Genomic DNA, 23,579 nt, shown 5'->3' with positions numbered 1-23,579 from the left:
CCGAGACCCCACCCCGTGGAGGCCTGAAACCACGAACAGGACGGAACCCTCTATCAATACGCTGTGTTTTTTCCCTAAACATACATAATGATGATAACGCTTAACTTATAAATGAGGCACAGTTAGAGATTAACTGGTAATAAGATAGGACAATTGTAACAATATACTATAATAAAACTTAAGGGAACGCGCTTGCCCTCTCTCCTCTCAAAATACCTAATTATACTGTACTCACCCTCCTCGGACGATGACTCCAGGCTGACCGCACGAGATGAGTGACGGGAGACGAGGTGAATGACGTAGGTTGTGACGAAGCGCTAGGCGACTACTGACCTTCTGACGATCATCAGGATCCTCGAGCCATGATGATGTCATGTTTCCCACCCCCACATTTAATGCCTTTTCCATAACTACGCACTTACTAAGCACCGCGGTCCCACTGCTTGCCGTTTGAGGGACGATAGCAGAACTAGCACAATTTCGTTTTCCTTCTTCAGATTCACGAATATAAGAGTCGTCCTTACCGTAGATCAGCAACCTCGGGTTACGGCATTTTTTTCTTTCCTTAAGTCGAGAACTTTACCTTTTCGCTTAACGGAAGTACCTTACGGCTGCTCTCTGGCGTACCCAAGTTGCCAACATCCCTATATTTGAGCTTTGGGGCAACGATAAACTAAAAATCAGGGTTACGTGGGCACAACAAGCACAGCGATACCTTGCCTGTGGATTTGACAACCAAAATGGCGACTAAGCCTCTAATGAGCCGCGCGGCTACAGCGCGAAGACACGGGACCGAGGGGTGATTATCGCGAGATTTCACCATAACGCCGAACGCCATGCAATTTAAAACTTACTACCTCTGGAATGTTCCATGTAATATTTCTAGACCACAATTGAGAGTGGGTAACTGAAACCACAGCAAGTGAAACCATGGGTAAGGGCGACTACTGTATCATAAAAATAACTTGCTATTTTGCCAGAATGTGCATCAAAATTAAGTCATCTCTTGGCTCTGTGGTGTGTACCACACATAGGAAGCTATATATAAGACCAGTATGCGTCCAATAAATCATGAGGCGCAAGGACAAGCCAAACTTCCATCCTCTATTAATGTATTAATAACAAGCACATTGAAAGGCCGCCGCCCGCCTCTCCGGGCGGTGCGGGGGGGAGGAGTCTGGCCACTGGGATCCCTCCGCGCCCCCCTCCCGGAGCGGGTCCGAGTGTCGGCGTGGTGGTGTCCGCGTGGCGGCCGGCGCCGAGGGGTGGGGCCTGGCGGCGACCGACCGCGGGGGGAGGTCCTGGGAGCGGAAGGCCTCACCGCCTCGCTCTTTCCTCCCTTCCCCCATGGTCGGCTCCCCGCTTGCCCGCGCTGGGCCGAGGGTCCGTGAGGCCCTCGGGCCCGGTCGGGGGGACCGGGGCCTGCGTGGGCCGGCCGCCGGGCCCCATGGGGCGGGGGGGGGCATTGGCTCCCCGGCCCACGGCGGGAGCCCGGCGCGGGCTGCCACCCGCCCGCTGCCCTCCGGACCGGCCCGGTGCAGCAGCGGCGGCAGCGGAGTGGGGCGCGTGCCCAGGCTCGGGGAGGCCGCCATGCTGCAGTGTGCAGGCCCCATGGGCCGGGCCTGCTCCGAGCGGATGCCGCTCCCCCAGAGCTGGGCCGCTCCACCGGCCGCACCCCGTTTGCTGGGCCTGTGCCGCCCAGATGCGCTGGAGTCCCAGTCTGCCCGCAGGCCAGCTGCGGGTGCTGTGCGGGGGGGCCATCCTGCCTTGTGGCGAGTTCGAGCGGCAGCAGCAGGAGCCAGACAAGGACTGCGCCCTCCATCTTGCCTTGGGTCCTCCATCTTGGGGCAGAACCATGTGCGCCCTCCATCTTGCCTTGGGTCCTCCATTTTGGGATGGTGCCATGTGCTTCCTCAGGGGAAGAGGCCGCTGCTAGCCACACCCAGGATTTCTCTGGATTAACCAATGATGATCAAGGGAAGTGCACGCCATCACTATGACCACATCCTGTACCGACTCGTGCTTGGCCAATCGGCGGGGCCCACAGTGCCCTCTCCTGCCCCCACTCCACCCCCCTTTAAAACCCCCTGTCCCATCAGGCCTCGCTCTCTCGGCCACTGGACTTTCCGCTGTGTCGGTGGGTCTGGTGAACGGGGAGCGCAGGCCGGCTTGCATAATAAAGGACTCTTTGCTTTTGCATCGGACTGACTGGCTCCCTGGGGGTCTTGGGAACTTTGAAATCTGGGCACAACACACATGTGATCTCAATCGGCTGACAATGACAATGTTCTCTCAGAATTGTTTCATTTAGCACACTGGCTTGCAATGTTTGGTTTGGGCACCACCTAATGGAAAAAGTGTTTTTAAAAATCCTACTTTGTGCCCAGCTGGTGTGACTCAGTGGTGGAGACTCAACCAATGCACGAAGAAATCATTAGTTCGATTCCCTGTCAGGGCACATGCCTGGGTTGCAGGCTTGATCCCCAGTGGGGGGTCGTGCAGGACGCAGCCAATCCATGTTTCTATCCCTCTATCAAATCAATAAAAACATTTAAAAAGAAAAAAAATCCTACTTTGCTCCCTGAGGCTTGCTAAGTTTTGTATTTTAGTTTATATTGATTTAGAAAATATCTGCTTAAAAAATATATCTACTCTTTCTGAGCCATTTGAATAGTTTTAAATGTTCACTTCTCTTAAAAAGATTGTCTTTTCCATGCCTACTTTGAAATAAGCTGCCTTTTATAGTGAGAAATGTACCAATGAAATGAACATTCTATTCCATCCTTAAATATTTAAACTTAGCTTCAGAATTAAGAAACACATTTTAGGTCCTGGCCAGGTAGCTCAGTTGGTTAAAGTATCATCCCAATAAAGCCAAGGTTGTGGGTTCAATCCCACATCAGAGTACATTCAAGAAATCGACCAGTGAATGCATCAATAAGTAGAACAACAAATCCATGTTTCTGTCTCTAAAACCCATACATTTAAAATTTTTTAAAAAGAAACGTCTTGATTGAATAATTTTGACTAAGGGTTCTCAGAGTCTTCTGCACCATATATCCTTATAATCACCTGTCATAAAGAAAACAGTTTGCTCGGCGGATGTGGCTCGGGGGTTGAGCATTGACCTATGAACCAGGAGTCATGGTTCAATTTCCTGTCAGGGCACATGCCCAGGTTGAGGGCTCAATCCCCAGTTGGGAGCATTCAGGAGGCGGCTGATCAATTATTCCCTCTCATCATTGATGATTCTATTTCTCCCTTTCTCTCTGAAATCAATAAAAATTTATTTTTTAAAAGCTTTAAAAAGAGAAAAGATGGGACACAAGATGGCGCTGCCCTTCGCATGTTCTCAGTGCCTGTGCCGCTGGGGAGCCAAAGGATTGGAGGCTGCTGCTGAAGCCCACAGAGGTGTCAGTTTCAAACTGGAAGAGAAAACCGCCCACAGCAGCCTGGCACTCTTCAGAGAAGACACAGGTGTCAAATATGGATTGGAGCCCACCAAACGCTCCCTGAATGTGGAGCGTTGCCGGGAGCCGGTCCAAGGGACCTGCTGTTTCAAGGGACCTGGCATATATGGCATACGGTTCTTAATATGTTTGCTCACCTTCTTGGCGCTGTGTTTTAACCAAAGTCACCTCTCCGAGAAAGGTTGAATCCCCAGGTAGGGATTTTCCCCTGAAGTTAGGGAGGGAATAAAACCCCTCAACTAAGTGCCAGGCGGGTAATTAATCCCTTTAACTACGAACAATCATGCTTAAACTACATAATCTTTTCTCCCTGGAATGGAGATAAGAAACGCCCTAACCTTTGTAATAGAGATTGATAGGATTGAATCAACTGGTATAAATACAGTTGTAACAAGACAGAAACACACAGAACTCAGAACACAGAACTCAGGAGACAGAATTCAGAAGACAGCGCCTAGAGACGGGGGAGCTTCGCTGGAGAGAGCATGGCAAAAGATCCTGGACAGAAACTGGCCTCAGAACCTAGAGACAGAACCTAGCAAGAGAGCATGGCAGGGGATCCTGGACTGAACCTGACTGCGGAGATTGGCAGGAAGAGCCTGACTGGAACCTGGACACTGAACCTGACTGGAGAGCCTGGACAGAACCTGGCTGGAGAACCTAGCGAGGGAACATGGCTACAGAACCTCGCTGGAGATCCAGACCAGAACCTCTCTGGAGATCCGGGCTAGAGATCCTGGCTAGGCTGCTGATCAACTGAACGCTATCTCCGTGTCATTCCTTCTTCGCCGACTCCGTCCACACCTTTGGGGACCCCTGGACCCGCTGGGGCTGGACCCCGGCATATGGCGCCCGAACAGGGACCCCTAGGTAAGCGCCCCACACTCGGGACGGATCGGACTCCACCGTAGGAATAGGGTGGATAGTCTTCGCCGACTCCGTCCACACCTTTGGGAACCCCTGGAACAGGATTCCCTTAGGTAAGCCCCCCCATTGAGAACCCCCCACTCGGGACGGATAGGACTCCACTGTAGGAAGAAGGTGGATAGTCTTCGCCGACTCCGTCCACACCTTTGGGAACCCCTGGAACAGGATTCCCTTAGGTAAGCCCCCCCCATTGAGAACCCCACACTCGGGACGGATAGGACTCCACCAGGGTGCTACAGACCCCCCTATAGAGGATAAGTAGGGTAAGAAGGTGGATAGTACAGAACTTAGATTGAGAAGATGTGCCATACTGAGTCCAAAGAAAGAAGGCTCTGTATTGATCTTTAGATTAAGAAGATGTGCCATACTGAGTCTAAAGAAAAAAGACTCTGTATTGATCTTTTAACACATATGCTTGCTAGCAGAAGAATTAAGGTTACTCCCAGTCAGACAGAACGTTTTATACAAGAAATACGTCCATGCTTTTCTGAGGAAGGAAAGGTGCCGGAAAGGTAAATGTAGAGGCATGGGAGAAGGTAGGCCCAAGGAGCCTTATCCTTAGCCCCACTGCAGCCTTTCCACCCCGGGAAAGTGCAGGATCGGCAAGCTCTCCCTGAGGTGATAGATCAGGACTCAGGTAATAGCAGAAAGCGCCAATCCTACTCTTAAAATGGATACAAGAGAGCGTTTCAGGTTTTTCTTTTTAATGCTTGCTTTTAAAAAATAAAAAAGGGGGAATTTGCCGGGAGCCGGTCCAAGGGACCTGCTGTTTCAAGGGACCTGGCATATATGGCATACGGTTCTTAATATGTTTGCTCACCTTCTTGGCGCTGTGTTTTAACCAAAGTCACCTCTCCGAGAAAGGTTGAATCCCCAGGTAGGGATTTTCCCCTGAAGTTAGGGAGGGAATAAAACCCCTCAACTAAGTGCCAGGCGGGTAATTAATCCCTTTAACTACGAACAATCATGCTTAAACTACATAATCTTTTCTCCCTGGAATGGAGATAAGAAACGCCCTAACCTTTGTAATAGAGATTGATAGGATTGAATCAACTGGTATAAATACAGTTGTAACAAGACAGAAACACACAGAACTCAGAACACAGAACTCAGGAGACAGAATTCAGAAGACAGCGCCTAGAGACGGGGGAGCTTCGCTGGAGAGAGCATGGCAAAAGATCCTGGACAGAAACTGGCCTCAGAACCTAGAGACAGAACCTAGCAAGAGAGCATGGCAGGGGATCCTGGACTGAACCTGACTGCGGAGATTGGCAGGAAGAGCCTGACTGGAACCTGGACACTGAACCTGACTGGAGAGCCTGGACAGAACCTGGCTGGAGAACCTAGCGAGGGAACATGGCTACAGAACCTCGCTGGAGATCCAGACCAGAACCTCTCTGGAGATCCGGGCTAGAGATCCTGGCTAGGCTGCTGATCAACTGAACGCTATCTCCGTGTCATTCCTTCTTCGCCGACTCCGTCCACACCTTTGGGGACCCCTGGACCCGCTGGGGCTGGACCCCGGCAGAGCGTTTCTGGGAGTGGGCAGCGGTGCTGGCAGACACAGCCATCACCAGTGGCAGACACTATTGGGGGGGGGGGGGGGCAATAATAGTGAAGCGCTCCCCGCAATTCCGGGTAGGAGTGGCAGGTGTGGACATTTCTCAGGATAGCTGCATCAGTGTTGATGACTGTTCTTGGGTGTTCACCTATGCCCAGTGCAAGTGACACACTATGTTGGCCAACAAGAAAGCCTCTATTGAGGGGATTGGGCATCCAGAGAAGGCGGGGCTGCTGCTGGAGTATGAGGCCTAGAAACTGAGGTTGGTGGATGTGAGCCGGGTTGCTGTGGTCCACACGCTAGAGATAGATTCCCAGGGTCCAGTGGTACCTGCCTTTGCCCTTTGGGACAGAGACTTGCTGACCCATTCAGGGCTTGAGGTGCCTAAGGACCTCTAATACGTCCATCACTGGAGTTCCTAATCACACTCTGGGTCGGCTCAGATCCAAAACCTCACCCTCCCACCCCAACCTTGGCAGCAGAACACACTTAACCTAAAGCAGTATTAAGGGTTAAGGGAAACCTGGTGGGATGCGCATGCATGTGAAATATGTATTTCTCTGTTTGACCCTGTGGCTACGTCTTGTTCTATCTTTATGATGGTGATGCAACTGAATGCCTCTAGAGGAGAAAGAGGACTGGATTTAGCAAAAATAATAATTTGTGTAAAGTTTATTTGAGCACAAAAAAAAGGAAAATAGCTTATCTTTTGAAAATATGGTGCTTATTAGAATTAAGTAATTTAACATATCTAAGTAGCTATTAAAAACCAATTCTGAATGCATGAAGTGAAATACACCCTTTTAAAATCACACACATTTAATTTTATTCAAGAGAGCCTTGCCTGGTCCTAATGTTTGTTTTGTGATTAAAAAGTATTTGGGATAACAGAGCACACAACCAGTGTTTTAAGAAAAGGTATTTATTATTTACACCACTGAAATAGTCCCGTAAGAACAATATACACCAGGTTCATTTGAAAGGATAAAATTCCTTCCAAATACAAGAACTGTATAAACCAATACTGTCAACACAAAACAGTGGTCACATTACATATCTGCAGGCTTAAGCATTTCAATTTTTTTTAAAGCTTATGGCTAGATATTTTCACTGAAACAGTGTTGCACTTAGACAAGATATAGCTAGAACAGAACAAACACTTTTGTTCATGCTTTTTAGGGCTGAATCAGTGATATGTCCCATTTTAAAATGTATTGCCTCTGTTTTTATGACAATGGTTTTAGGCAGAAATGTTTCTACTTAGCCACCAAAAAGAAACATTCTTGTTTCTTAGTTTTATATTTCAATCTTATGTTTTCTATTTTTCATACTATGACATATTGGTATTGCAGCTGACATTTTCCAGTTTTACTCAAACACTGACACACATACAACCAGACAGCTCACAATTTAGAAATGTCAATAGTGGATAAGAAGAGAAATTGTGTCTATGACAAAAGAATTTTTAAAAAATTGGTGCTTTTAATCATACCAAACTAGGTTCCTTACTGAAAATGTATGTATTTTGTTTGTTTTAAAAGAAAAAGCAGTAGTTTCAAGATGGAATTGGTCTTAGATTTAGTCCAACAACAACACAAATAAGGCAGGAACGTAAAACATAGTTTCCAAAATCTCAAAATGATATTGTTGAGTATACATTTCTGTCCACTTTTTTTGTGTGAGTGGGGAGTGAGGGGTACACCTCAGTACTCAATCCTGGAGAAAATATTTTTCACGAGTAACAATATATTCACATAGGGAAAAAAGAATATTTTTAGCATATTGCTGTGATCTTCAAAAAATATAAAATTAAATTTACAAAAAACTGGAAGACCAAGTATAAGCAGTCTGGTATTTGCTTCAGTGTCCAGCACTACTATAATGATTTCTAGCATAAAAGCAAGAGTTCATGGATCTCAAGTATCTTCAATAACTGCCAGCATAACTTGGAACTACTGTCCTTGCTTCTTTGAGAGATATCTGCAAGAAATAAAAGACGTCTAAGCTGTACCATGCTAAACTCACAATAACAATCTCTCTCCCCAAAGGAAAATAGTTGTTTTAATACCAAAACTTTTAAAGATGAGTAGTAACTGTTAATAATCACTAACAGTTTTGGACTATGTGCCAAGCACTATTCTAAACACATACTCTAGCTAGGTTCATTTGGTCCTCACAACAACTCTATGAAAAGTTTTCTATGAGAACTTATTCCCATTTTACAGAAACAAAGAGGTTAAGCAATTCACCCAAGTTCACACAGACAAAAAGTGTCAGAGCTCAGATTAAAAATAAGGCCCTCAATCACTTTACACTGCCTTGCCTATAATTAATATTATAATTTCTCCCCCCAAAAACCTCAAACTCCATTTAAAAATCTTATTTTTCTTGCACAAAGATAGTGGGCCAAAGATGCTAAGGGTATCTGATCAAGAGGGTAAAGATGCAAATAAATTAATTTTACTAATCAAACTTTCCTTCATATTATTTTATAGGAATCTACCACTAAAAGTTTCATATCTCTATCACATTTATGAGTTACCATACTCAGTGGTAATGGGGAATGAGCAAAGAGTTCTTAAAATCATAACACCTAGACAAGTTTTGATGATGCAGAACTTGCTCACTTCCTGGCACTGGGGCATTTATACCTACCACTTAGTTAAGTCATCTACAATTTGTTTTTCTAGTGGAATAAAGTTCGCTAACATTTCTGCTACACAGAGAGATTTGTAGATAAATTTTTAGTGTATTTTATTTTATGCAGACATTATTTTATAATATCAGAACAGAGATTACAAGCCCAGGTGATTCATAATAGTGACCTACTTCATGTCACAAAATAATTTACAGATAGCATCACAAACATGTACCAGACTCTCAATTCCTCTCTATTAGAAGTACTAGAGATCTTAAGACGTGGGTTTATCGACTAATTAGAGGTTAAGACAAAAGGGAAAAATACTCTCAGGGCAGATGTCATGGGATTAGAATATATTCTTAGATTCACGCATTTTAAAATAAAAATTAAGAGTTATGTGTAAAACCAGAGTCGCCAATTTTTTCATTCATTAACGGAAAGAGAAAATAAACAATTAGCACTTACCTTTCCCAATATTTGTGATTTAGGTCCAAAAAGTCATCTAATTTTGCTATTTCCTTGAGGTACTGAGTTAATTTTAAAAGTTCTTTGTCTTTATCTCGATTTAGGTGAGCTTTCATAAAAGGCCTTATCTATCAGGAAACAAACATTACCCAATATTTCACACTGCACTATGGAAACTGGTACAAATTTACACTCATCTATCATTTAGAGTTAATGACATTAAAATATCACCAAGGATATCAATATTAAAAATTACTTTTATATTACCTCAGTTTAACAAACCGATAGTCATGGTATAATGTTTATAATACAAGTTAAGAGCTCTTCCACCTAATTTTACCTTATCTTTTCAGTCTGAACCTGAAACACTTTCTTATAGCACTTAAATCCTATATGGCATCTCTTCTTTGCATATCTGCTTAGACTTTTCCCCTTCTTACTAATTGAATAATTTCATTCATATCACTTCATTCATAAAAAGTTAACCCAAATACAAGTTTTATGTAACAAGGGAGATAAATTTTAACATTGATGATTTTCATTTCAATATTTTTCTATTAAACTTTTATATAGCTACAAGAGCATACATTTTTACAACCTGTTTCATTTCTAATTAAAAAAACAACAACAACATTGAGCATGGCTCAGAGATTGAGCATTGACCTATGAACAAGGAGGTCACAGTTCAATTCCAGGTCAGGGCACATGCCCAGGTTGTGGGTGGTGTTTCTGACTTTCTCTCCTTCTCCCTTCCTCTCTGAAATCAATAAAAATATATTTTGAAAAAGACCCTTACTGCCAGCTTTCCAGATAACCAGAATATAAGAAATTCCAAGATTTGCATCCGTTATTAATAAAATATCTGATGCTTTCACTTTTCTTTTTTAAATTCTCACACAAGGATATTTTTCCATTGATTTTTTTTAAGGAGAGTGGAAGAGAGAGGGAAAGACAGAGAGAAACATCAATGTGAGAGAACACACCAATTGGTCAACTATTGCACGAACCCCAACCAGGGCCCAGGCCGGGGAGGAGCCTGCAACAAAGGTACATGCCCTTAACTGGAATCGAACCTGGGACCTTTTGGTCCCCAGGCTGATGCTCTATCCACTGAGCCAAACCGGCCAGGGTTGATGCTTTCACTTTTGATGCTAAAAGTCAATGGTCAATAAGCTCATGTTGTCCCCCAAATTTAATTAAAAATAAAACACCTGAATGAGTTGGCTAACCAAGGAGACAATGTTCAATGATATATAAAATTTTCTAAATAATTAAGCTTTTCTTGCATGACCATAATAATAGAGAGTATTTCCAAAAATGTATGAAATTCAACAGCATTCAAGTGCTAACACATATTCCAGGTTATGTGAGCATAGCAAGTAAAACTGTCTTACCTTTAGTCCATTCTGTGGGTTCATTAGAAAATTTCTTCCAATGTCATCAAACATAATGGTGTTCTTTTTGCTGTAAAACTCTGAAAACTTCCCCCATATAACGCCAAGAGGCTTTACCTTAGAATAAAAGTTTAGATTTAACTCAAATTTTCCAATAGTTCACCCTTACTTAAAAAGCAGCAACAACGCAAAATGCCCTGCACAACTACCCCGGGTGTTCCTCTGTAAGCAGGCACAGCTGGCTGTGTGACCAGACCAGAACTGAGATACAACACACCTGAAAGCACGATGTATCACAAAATGTTAACTTCTGAAAGATCTGTTCAAACTGAACTGAACTAAACCCCATTATAAGACTTCCCATAATTTCAACATGAAGATTTGGGGTCAAAGGAAGAATAATAGTTTAATTTTAAAAAAATCTAAAGTAATGGTTTAGATGGCTGCTAAGCAGTCACATGACTTCCTGAGCTAATACTACCCCTCAGAACTAGAAAACCTTAGTGATGGACAATGTACCTGGATCTTTTTATTTATATATATATATTTTTTTTTTAATTGATATTTTTACAGAGAGGAATGAAGAGGGATAGAGAGTTAGAAACATCGATCAGCTGCCTCCTGCACCTCCTCCACCAGGGATGTGCCCACAACCGAGGTACATGCACTTGACCGGAATGGAACCGGGGACCCTTCAATCCGCAGGCCGACGCTCTATCCACTGAGCCAAACCGGTTAGGGCTGTACCTGGATCTTTTAATACAGAATTTAAATATTTTCATACAGAATTTAAATATTACAGAAAAAACTGACTTGTCTTTAATTCAGTGGCACAGGTGCATAATTTCTAGGGCATTTGATTGCTTAACTTCAAAAGCACAATAATTTGTAAGTTCTTAATTTTATTTCTGAATTATTAAAATGAGCCTTCAAAAAGATTAATTCCTTATACATTCATATCTGTTGGTACTTGCTTTAGGTCTGTAAGACCACACAAGAAATAAGTGATTTCCCATGGTAAAGAGCGTTAGAGAGAGTCAGGGCCCAAGTGGGAGGAAGACTTCTCTTATGTACATTATATTTTGAATCATGTGAATGTATTTTACACATTTAGAAAAATATTTTTTAAATAAATTAATTTTTAGTGGCAAAAATACATTTTGATGAAGGCAAGGGTCTCATTTATAATAATACTAGAGGCCCAATACAAGAATTCATGCACAGGTGGGGTCCCTTGGTCTGGCCAGCAATGGGAGACAATCAGGGCTGTCTTGCCCAGTCCCAATCGGGGCCAATCTGGGCCGGCCAGCCGGGGGGGGGACCGCAGGTTGGCTATGGCAGCGCACTGACCACCGTGGGGCAGCTCCTGCATTGAGTGTCTGCCCCGCTGGTGGTCAGTGCACGTTATAGCGACTGGCTGACCAGTCGTTCCATTGTTTGGTCGCTTAGGCTTTTATATATATAGATGAGATTATATCATAACAGTAATTCTGACATTAAATAGTAGTAAGTAAATGGTGATGATGGTTGAAATTTTAAAATGTTAAGTTTTGCCCTGGCCAGTGGCTTAGTTGGTTGGAGCATTGTCCTGTACACCAAAAGGTTGTGGATTCAATTCCAGATCAGGGCACATAACTAGGTTGCAGGTTTGATCCCCGGTTGGGCATATACTAGAGGCAACAGATCAATGTTTCTCTTACATCAATGTTTCTTTCTCTCTCTCAAATCAATTAACATATCCTCAGGTGAGAATTTTAAAAAAAAGTTAAGTTTTCTTTTCCTCCTTCTATCATTTAATGTAAGAAGCCTATTTTCTTCTTTGTGCCCTAGCTACAGCAAAGAATATTATTAAAATACTTTAATTTTGCCCTGGCCAGTTTTTCTCAGTGGTTAGAGTGCTGGCCTACAGACCGAATGGTCACGATTCAATTCCTGGTCAAGGACACATACCTGGATTGCAGCTTTGATCCCTGGCCCTATCAGGGTTCATATGGTGTGGGAGACAACCAACTGATGTGTCTCTCTCACATCAATGTTTCTCCCTCTCTCTCTCTTTCCCTCTCTCTCTCTCTCTCTCTCTCTCTCTCTCTCTCTCTCTCTCTCAAAATCAATGGAAAAATATCCTCAGGTGAGGATTAATAATATATATACATATATTTTTCCTTAAGTTTACTAAAACTTTACTTGCCTCAATTTGTTTGTATAAACCCCTCAAATATTTGAAGACAAATATACATGAGCTGTCACAATAAGCCAGATTCTTGGTTTTCTTGGCTAAAAAAGTCTTAAGAAATATGACAAGAGCTTTAAGACAACCAGGGTTAGGAATCCTACATCCTCTTAAATAGTGTTGTCATTTTGTAGTTAGGTCAACCCACCACTTGGTTCCCAAACATGGACTTTTCTCTAATGGCTCTTGTTGCTCTTCTCTGGGGCTTCACAGACATTACCCCAATTTAACAGTTTCACACAGGGCACAGCAAGTCTGTTTTGGTTTGTTTCTAGTGCCTCCCTTGATGTCAGTATTTTTTCTCACACTCTGTCTTTACCAACACTATGCTGCCATCATCATGGGACAATTATCCATGACCTTTCCTGCATCAAAACCCTGAATTTTATCATTAAAATTCAAATATGAAAAATAAAATTCAAAACTATTAACCTTAAATTCATCTTCCTAAGTCTAAACTCAACTGATACTTTACTATTCACTCAGATGTATCTAAACTCTTTAGGTAGTTTATTCCAGCAATATAAATATAAAAGTACATTCGAAAAGAAGCAAGTCTTTAAATAAAAGTAAAATGATTTCTTACATCTATTAATCCTCTCCTTGGCGTATGCACTGTTATCATAGCAGCACTGTCCAACATGAAGGTAATCTTATAATTTGCATTTGTGCTCACTCCCAGCTCCTAGAAATACACAATACTCATGTGGTTAAAATATAATAATGTGGAAATTCAAGGTTTTCTGAATATTCCAGCTACAACTTCCCATAATGCCAACTTTCTACCCTCCTGACCACCACCTCTTGCTTTAACAACTGGCAAGAATTTTAGTTTCACTTAACTAAGTCAATAAATAGCAGTCCAAAAGAAAGAAACTAGAGACAGATCACTTCCCAATTCATTATTTTAAAAGAGCATCACTCCTTTAAGTATCACACACAAGAACAAAAAGAGGAAAAGAAAGCATTATAGTAAACTAGGGGCCCAGTGCACGAAATTCGTGCACTGGGTGTGGGGGGGGGGGGGAGTGTCCCTCAGCCCAGCCTGCCCCCTCTCACATACTGGGAGCCCTCAGGCGTTGACCCCCATCACCCTCCAATCGCAGGATCGGCCCCTTGCCCAGGCCTGACGCCTCTGGCCTAGGTGTCCGGCCCGGGCAGCAGGGACCCGCAGCTGCAGCGGCCCCGTGATCGTGGGCTTCGCTTTAGGCCCAGGCAAGGGGCCCCTAGCTCCCAGGACTGCCAGCTTCGACCGTGCCCAGCTCCCATCGCTGGCTCCACCCCTACTTCCTGCTCTCACTGGCCAGGGTGGAAAAGGCACCTGATTCTCCAATCATGGCTGGGGGGCAGGGCAAAGGCGGCCCCAGGGCCGCCTTTGCCCTGCCCCCCAGCTCTTAGCTCCCCCCTGGGTTTCTGATCACTGTCAGTGGCAGGGGGCTTCTTCCTGCTTTCCCTTTCACCTCCCTGCATTGTGCCTACATATGCAAATTAACCGCCATCTTGTTGGCAGTTAACTGCCAATCTTAGTTGGCAGTTAATCTGCATATAGCCCTGATTAGCCAATGAAAAGGATATCGTCGTATGCCAATTACCATTTTTCTCTTTTATTATATAGGATTGGGAGGGAAGAGAAAGGGGAGCTCTGCTTTTTCTTGAAAAAGACATAGGTATTTAATACAATCCACCATCGGACTAAACGCACTTCTAACTCCTGTACTGTTTACCCACTAAATGTCCTCTAGTGAGAATGAAATTAATTCAATTAGAAACTTTAAAAAAGACAAATATAGTTTCAAGACATTCTTAAATGAGTTTTTGATACTTACTTTCATTTTAGCTTCAATCCACTTCATATTTGTTGCGGCTAAAACATGAGGAATAATACAAGACACATGAAAAGCATGAATTTCATTTTTAAAAACCTTTCTTCTGTATAAATAGTTTTCTAAGCAAGACTAAAAGTTCAATCAATTACATATTGTCGTAATTTCCCTTTAGGTATTTATAAAAATAAACTTAGTGTGTGTCTTTAAGACAGAATAAAATTTAAACAACTACTTTTACATAACAAGGGTGGGGAATGTCCAGCCCATGGCCATATAAGGCCTACGAATCATTTGGTCTGGCCCTGCCAAGGCATTAGGGTGAGTTAATTAAATGTTTAACCCAAATATAGAAGGCTAATTTTTAAGTTGATAATTTTGTTTGGCTCATGAATGATGTTATAAATATCCAACTGGCCCTTGGCAGAAAAAGGTTACCCACCCCTGATCTAAAAGACACAGGTAACCAATGTTCAGAAGAACTGTGAACCTATGAAATGTGTAAGTCAAGACTTAAATTCTCTTTAAAAATAGCTCAATACTATTCTCTATCAGTTCCAAACTTAAGTTTAGGGTGTCTGGATGCCCATTTTTTTCTACCCAGGCAATGCACAAGTATATACATCAATATAAGCAGATTAATATTATGTGTCAAAAGTTAACATCAGCCTGGCCTCAGCGGCTCAGTAGTTGAGTGTTGACCTATGAACCAGGTCAAGGTTCAATTCCCAGTCAGGGCTCACGCCCGGGTTGTGGGCTCAATCCCCAGAGGGGGGAGTGCAACAGGCAGCCGATCAATGATTCTCTCTTATCACTGATGTTTCTATCTCTCTCTCCCTTTCCTTTCCTCTCTGAAATCAATAACAAATATATTTTTTTTAAAAGTTAACATCAAAGATTAGCCAGGTTCAATGAATTTTACCAGGCTCACCAAACTCAATGCTCACTGAGTCTAACAACTTTTAACAGACTGAGACAACTACATTCATAAACCAATCTATGTTACATATCTGCTTATTGTCCAACACCAACCAGTTTTGAGATCAATGATATTAAAATATAAGCCCTCACCTTGATGTACCCTCCTGGTCTCAAGATACTGGACTAAACCAAATAGGTATTACCAAGCAAAATGTTTATAAAGGGAAAAAGAAGTTCAATTATTTAAGTATGTGTATGTGTATTGTTTTAGGGCAATAGAGGTACAGAGAGGTATTCTCAAAACAAGTAGCACACACACACAACCAAAAGAATCACCTTCCATGCACAACTGGCCAGCTGAACTAAACTATTAGAGACTGGTATATCTACAATGACAACAATCATGAGAGAGAAAAAATAATTTTTAATTCAGTATACATTTCAGGTTTCTAATTTTTAGATGAGAAACAAAGACTCACAGCTAATGAAAAGGGTTTCTAATTACTAAGTAACCTTTATATACTAAGTGCCATATTATTAGGTAATACACCAATATTTTTATTTTTACAACTACTGTGTAATATAAGCTTATTTACCTTCATTTCTCAGATGAGAAAACTAAGGCTCAGATAGATGAACTGACCTACCCAGTATCGCATAGTAAAGACAGAGCCAGAATTCAAACCCTACTCTATTTAGCTTTATCTGTCTTATAAACCAGAAAATTATGTATGTCAATATTTAATTTTAATGGCTGTGAACATGTATTACCTCTAAACAATGGAGAGTTGCAGATTACAAGGAAAAGTACAAAGGAAATTTACAGACTAAAATACAATTATGTGGCCTCTCATCAAAAACCTAGTACAATTAAATGTAGTATCTTTAATTGATTAGATTTTATTTAATTCACAATCAGGATAGGTCCTCTGTGCTTATGATATTGCCAGGGGCAACTTTACATGTTTGCGGGAAGGTGAGATGTAAATCAGTACACTGCTTCCCTTATCAAGTGTCTCGCCACAAAAAAAATTGTCAATTCAACTAAACAGTGCGCTCAGTAATGTACTAAATTTACTTTTTAAAGCAAACTCATTACCTTTATCTTATCACAAACCTGTAAGTTCCTGGAATGGTCCATAGACCACAATTTGTTATACCGCTTTAGTCCATTCATTCATTTTCCTTAAGTAAGTTCACATTGCCTTTCTTTATTTCTGAAGAACCACATCACTATGATTTTTAAAATACATATATTTCTCCAAGTATTTTGAAACTAGTGATGAAGAAAGAAAGCAACAATATCCTAAAGCATCAAAGAATCTACATTAAAGATCAGAAAGAAAAGTTCCTAATCAAGGGGGTGGGGGGAATCTTATGAAAATAAGGCCATTTGTATCTAACACCAAAATCCACTCTCTTCCTATATTTAACTATTTCAGTAGTACTTGGCAACTATGTGATGCAAGAAAGTTAAACATGATTATTAAAAATTTGCTAAATCAAATGAAAAATGTATCATATTTAAACATAGGTCATTTTAAGTGATACTTTATAAAGCAGAATATAAGGAACAACTTTATTTCCATGGAAAGCTAAACAAAGACAAACAAACAAACAAAACATATATACATATATAACTTACACCAAATAACAATGTCATAATCCTCATATGCAGATGTTAGGAATTCATGAAGATATGGCCGCATTAATTCTACCCCAGTCTCTGCACAAGACCTATGGTCTAAAAGAAAATCAGTCATAGATGATTATTAGTTTATTATGTGGATAAGTACATAATATCAATTAAACTTAGGAAATCTATATATATAAAAGCCTAAGTGACCATCCAACTGGTAGCTATGATGCATAATGACCACCAGGGGGCAGACACTCCGACCGGTAGCTATGACACGCACTAACCAACGCGGGGCAGATGCTCAACACAGGAGCTGCCAAGCTGCGGTGACTTGGCAGCTGCGGTTCTTCAGTGACGCACCCGGAACCAGAGAGGCAGGAGCCTGATTCTGGGGTGCATCACCCGATAACCACCCTCTCGCAATCTGGGACCCCTCAGGAGATGTCCAAGAGCCGGTTTCAGCCCAATTCCCGCAGGCCAGGCCAAGTGACCCAGATTCATGCACTGGGTCTCTAGTGTAATATGAACACTCAAACGCAAGCTACTTCAGACTGACATACATTGGCTGACAAAGAAATGCCTCAAAAGCACACAATTCAATATCTTTGCGATCCAATTTTAATTTGTCAATTCTATTCAATTTGTGAAGAAGAGCAACAGCCAGAACTCGGGCTTATATAGTAAAGTATAGAATTTTTTTTTCCATCTAGTCTCTCAAGTGTAGATGTTACTTTAGAATATGAAAAACAAACTAGGGCTACTTATTCTTACTTTGAGTCATTCACCTTCCAGATATACTCACATTTCACCAAACAATAGGTCCAATTAACTTATAATCAAATTTTAAAATAAGTATACATTAACTTATATCATGTACTTAAAGTTTAGGATAGTGGTTAAGTAAATTCGTTCTAATATCAGGATTTAACTAGTCATTTCTTGACAATATTAGAGGATGAAATGAACATCTTTCTAATTTTAAAGAATCAGCCCTGAACATAATTTAAATTTTAAATTCAAGAATCGGCCCTGAACATAACTAAACAAAAAACCAGGGTTAATATCAAAAATGCTTTTTTTTAAACCCTCATAAAAATTTAAATGTTAATCAGTAGGGAATGACTTGGTCACATTATGATGCACCCAAAAACTAGAATTCTATGTAACAAAAAATGTATATATTTAATTCACAATAAATATTAAATGAGAAAATATTCAATATATCATTAAGCAAAAGTAATTAAAATATACATACAAAAACACTCCTTGAAGATACACAAAAATATAAAAGTGGTCATCTTTGGATCTCAGTGCCGGGGTCCAATATGCCAGGTCCCTTGAAACAGCAAGCATGGACCGGCTCCCGGCATCTCAGGATTATAGATGACTTATTTTTAATTCTTATATGTGTTTTCTACAATGAATGATTTTCTTTTGTAATAATAGAAGCTTTCAAATATTTCATATTGCAAGGGAAAAATAAATAAAAGGAAAAAACGTTGTGGATAACAGAAGATGAAACACAATTTTAGCCGACTTACCAAATAACGTATAATCAACGTCTAGTACCAAAAGCTTTTTCCCTTCCCTGGGTGGATTCAAAATTTCCACTTTGTACTCTTTCACTCTACGAGAAATTTTCAGCAGGTTTTCTTCCCTAATGGAAAAACAAAATCAGATGAAACATTCATTTTTTTCTTATAGTACAACCAATTTTCTTTGACAGTGAAAAGCACTTACCTATTTTCTACTTCGACTACTTCATCTTCAATATCAAAGTCATTGACAACATCATCATTGTCAGGAGGTGGACCTAAGACATCTTCCTATTAAGATGAAAATGTTTTCTTTTACCATGTTATCTTTAACACATAAATACATGCATAGTATAAAACACAAATGAGAAATTGAGTTCAAGAGCTTTTCAAGCACACACTGTGGGAAATTTTTCACATTTTATAATTTGTTATAGACATTCACTGGGCTGATCTGCCATGTTAAATATGATCATTTGCACTACTATACTTACAGCTATCCATATACTAACAAGTTCCCCAGTATTTTTCTGCAGAGTTAATACCACATTCACCGTGCAGCTTTTATTTTTCATTTACTACTAAACTGACAATTTTACAATTTAAACTGTGATACAGAAGTGTAATATACGTCATATTATCTTCACAGGGACAAACGGTAACAAAAGTAAACATTTACCAAGCTCTCCTCACGAGTTCCCATCATCATGATTTTAGTATTTGGTTTCAGTTTGAGAGCTCCAAGCTTAACATCATTTTCTGCAGGTTTGCCTACAATACAAGCAAATGACTGTTTTCTCACTAAAGTTCAGGTGCTGGTTTCACTATCCTATTATACAAAACTCTAATGATAAAAGGTTCAGTACAGATCCCACAGCAGTATTTTTCCCCCTTAAATTAACAAACTATTACTGCTGAATTCAGAATTTCTAATACTCTAAGAAGTACCAACTAATACAAGGTTTGATTTTCCCCAACTCTGTCTTAAGGAACATCCTTATTCAACTCACTAACCCAAATAAATTCGTGGTTTTATTGTTAAAAATGAAGATAACTGTTTTCCAGAAAGTCTTGAAAATTGCACACCTAAGATCACTATGGATTTAATGCTACTCAAAACACACCTTTCAATGATATGACAAACACAGACAACATGAACATCCCTTTTAGACTGGATATGAACAATGCATTTAATTGCTAATCATCATTTTAAATCATCATTACTTTCAAATCAGAAAAGATAATTTGGAGAGAGTACAAGGCCCAAGCTATAATGAAAAGGTTGTGCTAAAGGGCAAATGTCAAAACTTAGTTTTACTGGGGACTTCTGTGACAAATATTTAATATGCAAACACCAACTATCAAAGGAATCAAAAGTAATTCTATTTATTTATATATATATTTTTTCTTTATTGATTAAGGTATTACATCTGTATCCTTATCCCCTCATTCTCCCCCCCCCCCCAACCTCCCCACTCATGCCCTCACCCCCTGGTGTCTGTGTCCATTGATCTTAATCCTGGTGGTATTTTCAAGGAACATTTAATAGTCTTTCTTATATCATATAAAAATTTTAGGAATAGCCCTATCAAATAAATCTTCCAAGGGGACTTATTAAAGAGAAAGATAATAACTAATATAAAAATTCATATCAATGCAAAAAATCTGACTTGAGGAGAGAATTACCTTTAACTTTAAGTCCAAGTAATTTCTGTCGTTCTGGTAGCACTCCTGTAAGGGTCTTGAGAAACTGTTTGAGATCCAGCACAGTATCATCTTCTGAAAGTGTGGTCACTGAATATTCCTGCCCACCCCATTTTACTATGATAGGGAGAGCCATCCTTAAAACATATGTTGAGGCAACTTCTGTTCAGAAAAATACACCTAGAAGAAAGGCATATACAAATACACAAGTGAAGATAATATATCAAAGATGTATCCAAACCTATAACTTTACGTTTTCTTTGCTGTTGTTTTAAAATATATTTTGACTTCAGAGAGGGCGAGAGAGAGAAACATCAATGATGAGAAAGAATCATTGATTGGCTGCCTCCTGCATGCCCCCCACTGGGAATTGAGCCCACAACCCAGAATGTGCCCTGACCGGGAATTAAAACTCGACCTCCTGGTTCATAGGTTGACACTCAACCACTGAGAACCACACAGGCCAGGCTTTAAGTTTTATAAGTTGTGCAGTTTGGGTTCTATTTTACAACTTGATGGTAGAGAAGCAGGACTTTCTTAGAGTAATGTTAACAGAATGCCAAAGGTTACCAGGACTCAAAGCTAAAATTCCCCCAACCTCCCAATTTTTGGCTTAGAGTTACTACTTCATAATATTCTATCAGATTCTCTCTGTTCACCTGGACAGTTGTAATAATGAGCTACCTATCCCTCTCTCTGCTTGATCAGGTTTATGCTACAGGCAAGTTTCCCCATGATGGACCACTGCTTATTTAACATTAGAGAGGTAGCAGAGAGAGTGGGTAAGAGCACAAACTCTAGTCTAGAGCCAGATTATCTGGGTTCAGGTCCCCGCTCTTCCACTTACTAACTACTTGACTATGAGAGGTTACTTGAATCGTAGTGCCTAGGCTTCCTCGTCTGCAAAATAGAGATGATAATACTACCTACACCTTAGGGTTTTTTTTTAATATATTTTATTGATTTCTCACAGAGAGGAAGGGAGAGAGATAGAGTTAGAAACATCGATGAGAGAGAAACATCGATCAGCTGCCTCCTGCACATCTCCTGCTGGGGATGTGCCCGCAATCCAGGTACATGCCCTTGACAGGAATCGAACCTGGGACCTTTCAGTCCGCAGGCTGACGCTCTATCCACTGAGCCAAACCGGTTTCGACCACCTTAGGGTTTTTATGAAGATTTAGTTAGTTCATATTTATGTCATACAGTACCTGCACAAAGTAAGCATTACATAAGTATTGGCTGGGCAATTTTTTTTAAAAAAAGTGTAACTCGAGTGTGCCAGGCACTGTGCTAAATAAATAGTAAACGGCCATTATTTGTTTCATATTTAATACATTGGACAGTTTTTATGGAGACTATCTCATTTAACAAGACTGTTTGATAAGAACTGTCCCACTTTTACAATAAAGGAAACGGGAGTTCAGAGAAGTTAAGTAATCTGTTTATGGGCATATAACTGGTAACAACAGGTCTTCTGACTAAATTTCATGTTTTTTCCCTACACCACCAAGTGTCTCTCTTGAACAGAACCTACAGACATCCAAGATCAACAAACACAAAACCCAGCGGGGCATATACAAGCACACAAGGATGAGGCAGCAGCTGCCATGCGCACAGACAGCATGTGGGTCTCCTCCCCCCTACAGCTGCCTACCAGTTTTCATTAGCTTGTTCTCCCCAAAAGCTAATGTGGGTCAGACAACTGGGTTTTCTAATATCAAAGTATTGCTATTTCCAAACGCTATCACGTATTCATTGAAACCTGTGAATGTACTCTGCATGCATTACAACCAACTGCAAGAAGGGAGGCAAATTCTCAATATGCAAAAACAGTCTGAAAACCGTAAGGTGTCAGGTGTCTTCAATACGTCTGGTAAAAGGAGAATACCACAAATTCGCTTCATTTACTCTTATGCTTACAACCTGCTCTACTAAAGAATTTCAATAAAGTGTGTTACTTTACGGCAATGGACTTCATTTTAGCGAGAACTTGCTCTCATAAATGTTATGATCCTCAATAAAAAGTCGAATGAATTAAACTGAAGTAGTTTTAATATTACTGGACAGACTAGAAAACCCAAAGGAGTAAAACAGCTTGCCTAAGACCACACGGCTACAAGGATTCTGCAAGGGCGTGAATTTGAACGTGACAGCAGCAACAGTTAGCATCTTGGGGACCTAGGGGACGGTAACAAGCCCAGTAAAAGGCACAGAAAGTACTACTGTCAGCTCCTGGCCAGGGCAGCACCACAGCAGCAACCGAGAGGCAGCGCAGAGCCGAGCGCTGTGGGAAGGGGCAGGTACGGAATCGCCTAGAAAAGCAGGCGGAGACCCCTACGTCCAAGTGGGCCGGGGTGTCTACAGGGACAGTGAGGGGGAGAGATGCTCAAACCCCAGAAGAGGAAGGAATGACGTTTGGGGACGCAAAGTCCACACTGGGGCGCGAGAAGCCCTAACCCTGGGCGAGGAGGCCGGAAGGGAAGGCGGCGACCCGCGCGGCCCAGGGCCGGAGGCCTGGGCGCCAGACCAGGGCAAGCACGGCCCGCGGCGCCCACCGGCAGCCCCTAGCCCGCCGCGGCCGGCGGCATTGGGGTCCCCAGGACGGCAAAGCTGCGGTGGCCCAGCCCCGCGGCATCTCGGCGGGGAGCACGCCGGGGTGCCCGAGCCCCTCACCTGGAGAGCGGTGGGGCCGTCGGCGGCGGACGCAGGAACCTGCCGCAGCGCCACAGAAGGCACCGGAAGTGAAAGGCAGAAACAGGAACCGGCTGACGAACCGGAAGTTAGATTTAAACCGGAAACGCGCTGGAGACGGGACCGCGGTTTCCCTTGTTTTTCTGCGAGTAGTCTTGCTGGGTAGGCTGTTGCCGGGATTTCCTCCCGGTGACGGTGGAGCCAGGCCTTTCCGAGACTGACCGCTGTGCAGATGCTAGGACCTCTGGATGGCTGACGGCCTTCGCCTGTGCTGCGCATGCGCCAGTTAGTGGGGTCTGAGCTAGGAGGGTGTTTTCGGGCGGGTGTGAGGTCTCGGGGATGGTTTCGCCGAGTCTGAGTGGGCCGGGGGCGGCGCGCGGCTTGCCCAGGTGTGCTGGGACTCGGGACTAGTGCCCATGTTCCGAAATGAGGCCTGAAAGGTGACCTTTGAGGACTGAAGACTTGAGATTCTTCCCTGGCACCGGGAGCCAGCAACATAAGTAATTTCAGCTTAGAAGTCTCCCCATTTTACGCAGTCCAGGACAGGGGGCGGGGGGAGGCGGGGGGGGGGGGGG

At 42.0% G+C, this 23,579-nt stretch overlaps 1 protein-coding gene across 3 annotated transcripts; it reads right to left on the bottom strand.

The window, feature by feature from the left end:
• Positions 1-6,862: 6,862 nt before the first annotated feature.
• On the bottom strand, positions 6,863-23,127 carry UBLCP1 (ubiquitin like domain containing CTD phosphatase 1). 3 transcript variants are annotated; one of them, XM_059699076.1, is made up of 11 exons: positions 22,987-23,127; positions 20,293-20,490; positions 19,286-19,377; positions 18,812-18,897; positions 18,613-18,728; positions 17,078-17,176; positions 14,515-14,552; positions 13,275-13,373; positions 10,459-10,575; positions 9,065-9,192; positions 6,863-7,938 (listed from the first exon to the last, which is right to left on the bottom strand). In XM_059699076.1, exons 2-11 carry the CDS (start codon positions 20,444-20,446, stop codon positions 7,911-7,913), a joined length of 957 nt encoding a protein of 318 aa, XP_059555059.1. In that variant the 5' UTR covers positions 20,447-20,490; positions 22,987-23,127; the 3' UTR covers positions 6,863-7,910. The 3 variants fall into 3 exon arrangements, with proteins under 3 accessions (XP_059555059.1, XP_059555060.1, XP_059555061.1); XM_059699077.1 differs by lacking the exon at positions 9,065-9,192; XM_059699078.1 differs by lacking the exon at positions 19,286-19,377.
• Between the last annotated feature and the right edge of the window lie 452 nt (positions 23,128-23,579).

The sequence above is a fragment of the Myotis daubentonii genome, chromosome 5 (genome assembly GCF_963259705.1).
Source record: "Myotis daubentonii chromosome 5, mMyoDau2.1, whole genome shotgun sequence".
Classification (NCBI taxonomy): domain Eukaryota; kingdom Metazoa; phylum Chordata; class Mammalia; order Chiroptera; family Vespertilionidae; genus Myotis; species Myotis daubentonii.
This window is presented reverse-complemented; position numbering and strand designations above follow the sequence as displayed.

Bases quoted from the DNA above. Each gene is read 5' to 3' on its own strand.
- UBLCP1 (XM_059699076.1), bottom strand. From the start codon at position 20,446: ATGGCTCTCCCTATCATAGTAAAATGGGGTGGGCAGGAATATTCAGTG. The intron at 14,553-17,077 runs GTAAGTTATATA...CTCATGTTTTAG, and splicing joins TTATGACATTGTTATTTGGT to CCGCAACAAATATGAAGTGG. The intron at 7,939-9,064 runs GTAAGTGCTAAT...TATTTCTTGCAG, and splicing joins AATCACAAATATTGGGAAAG to ATATCTCTCAAAGAAGCAAG.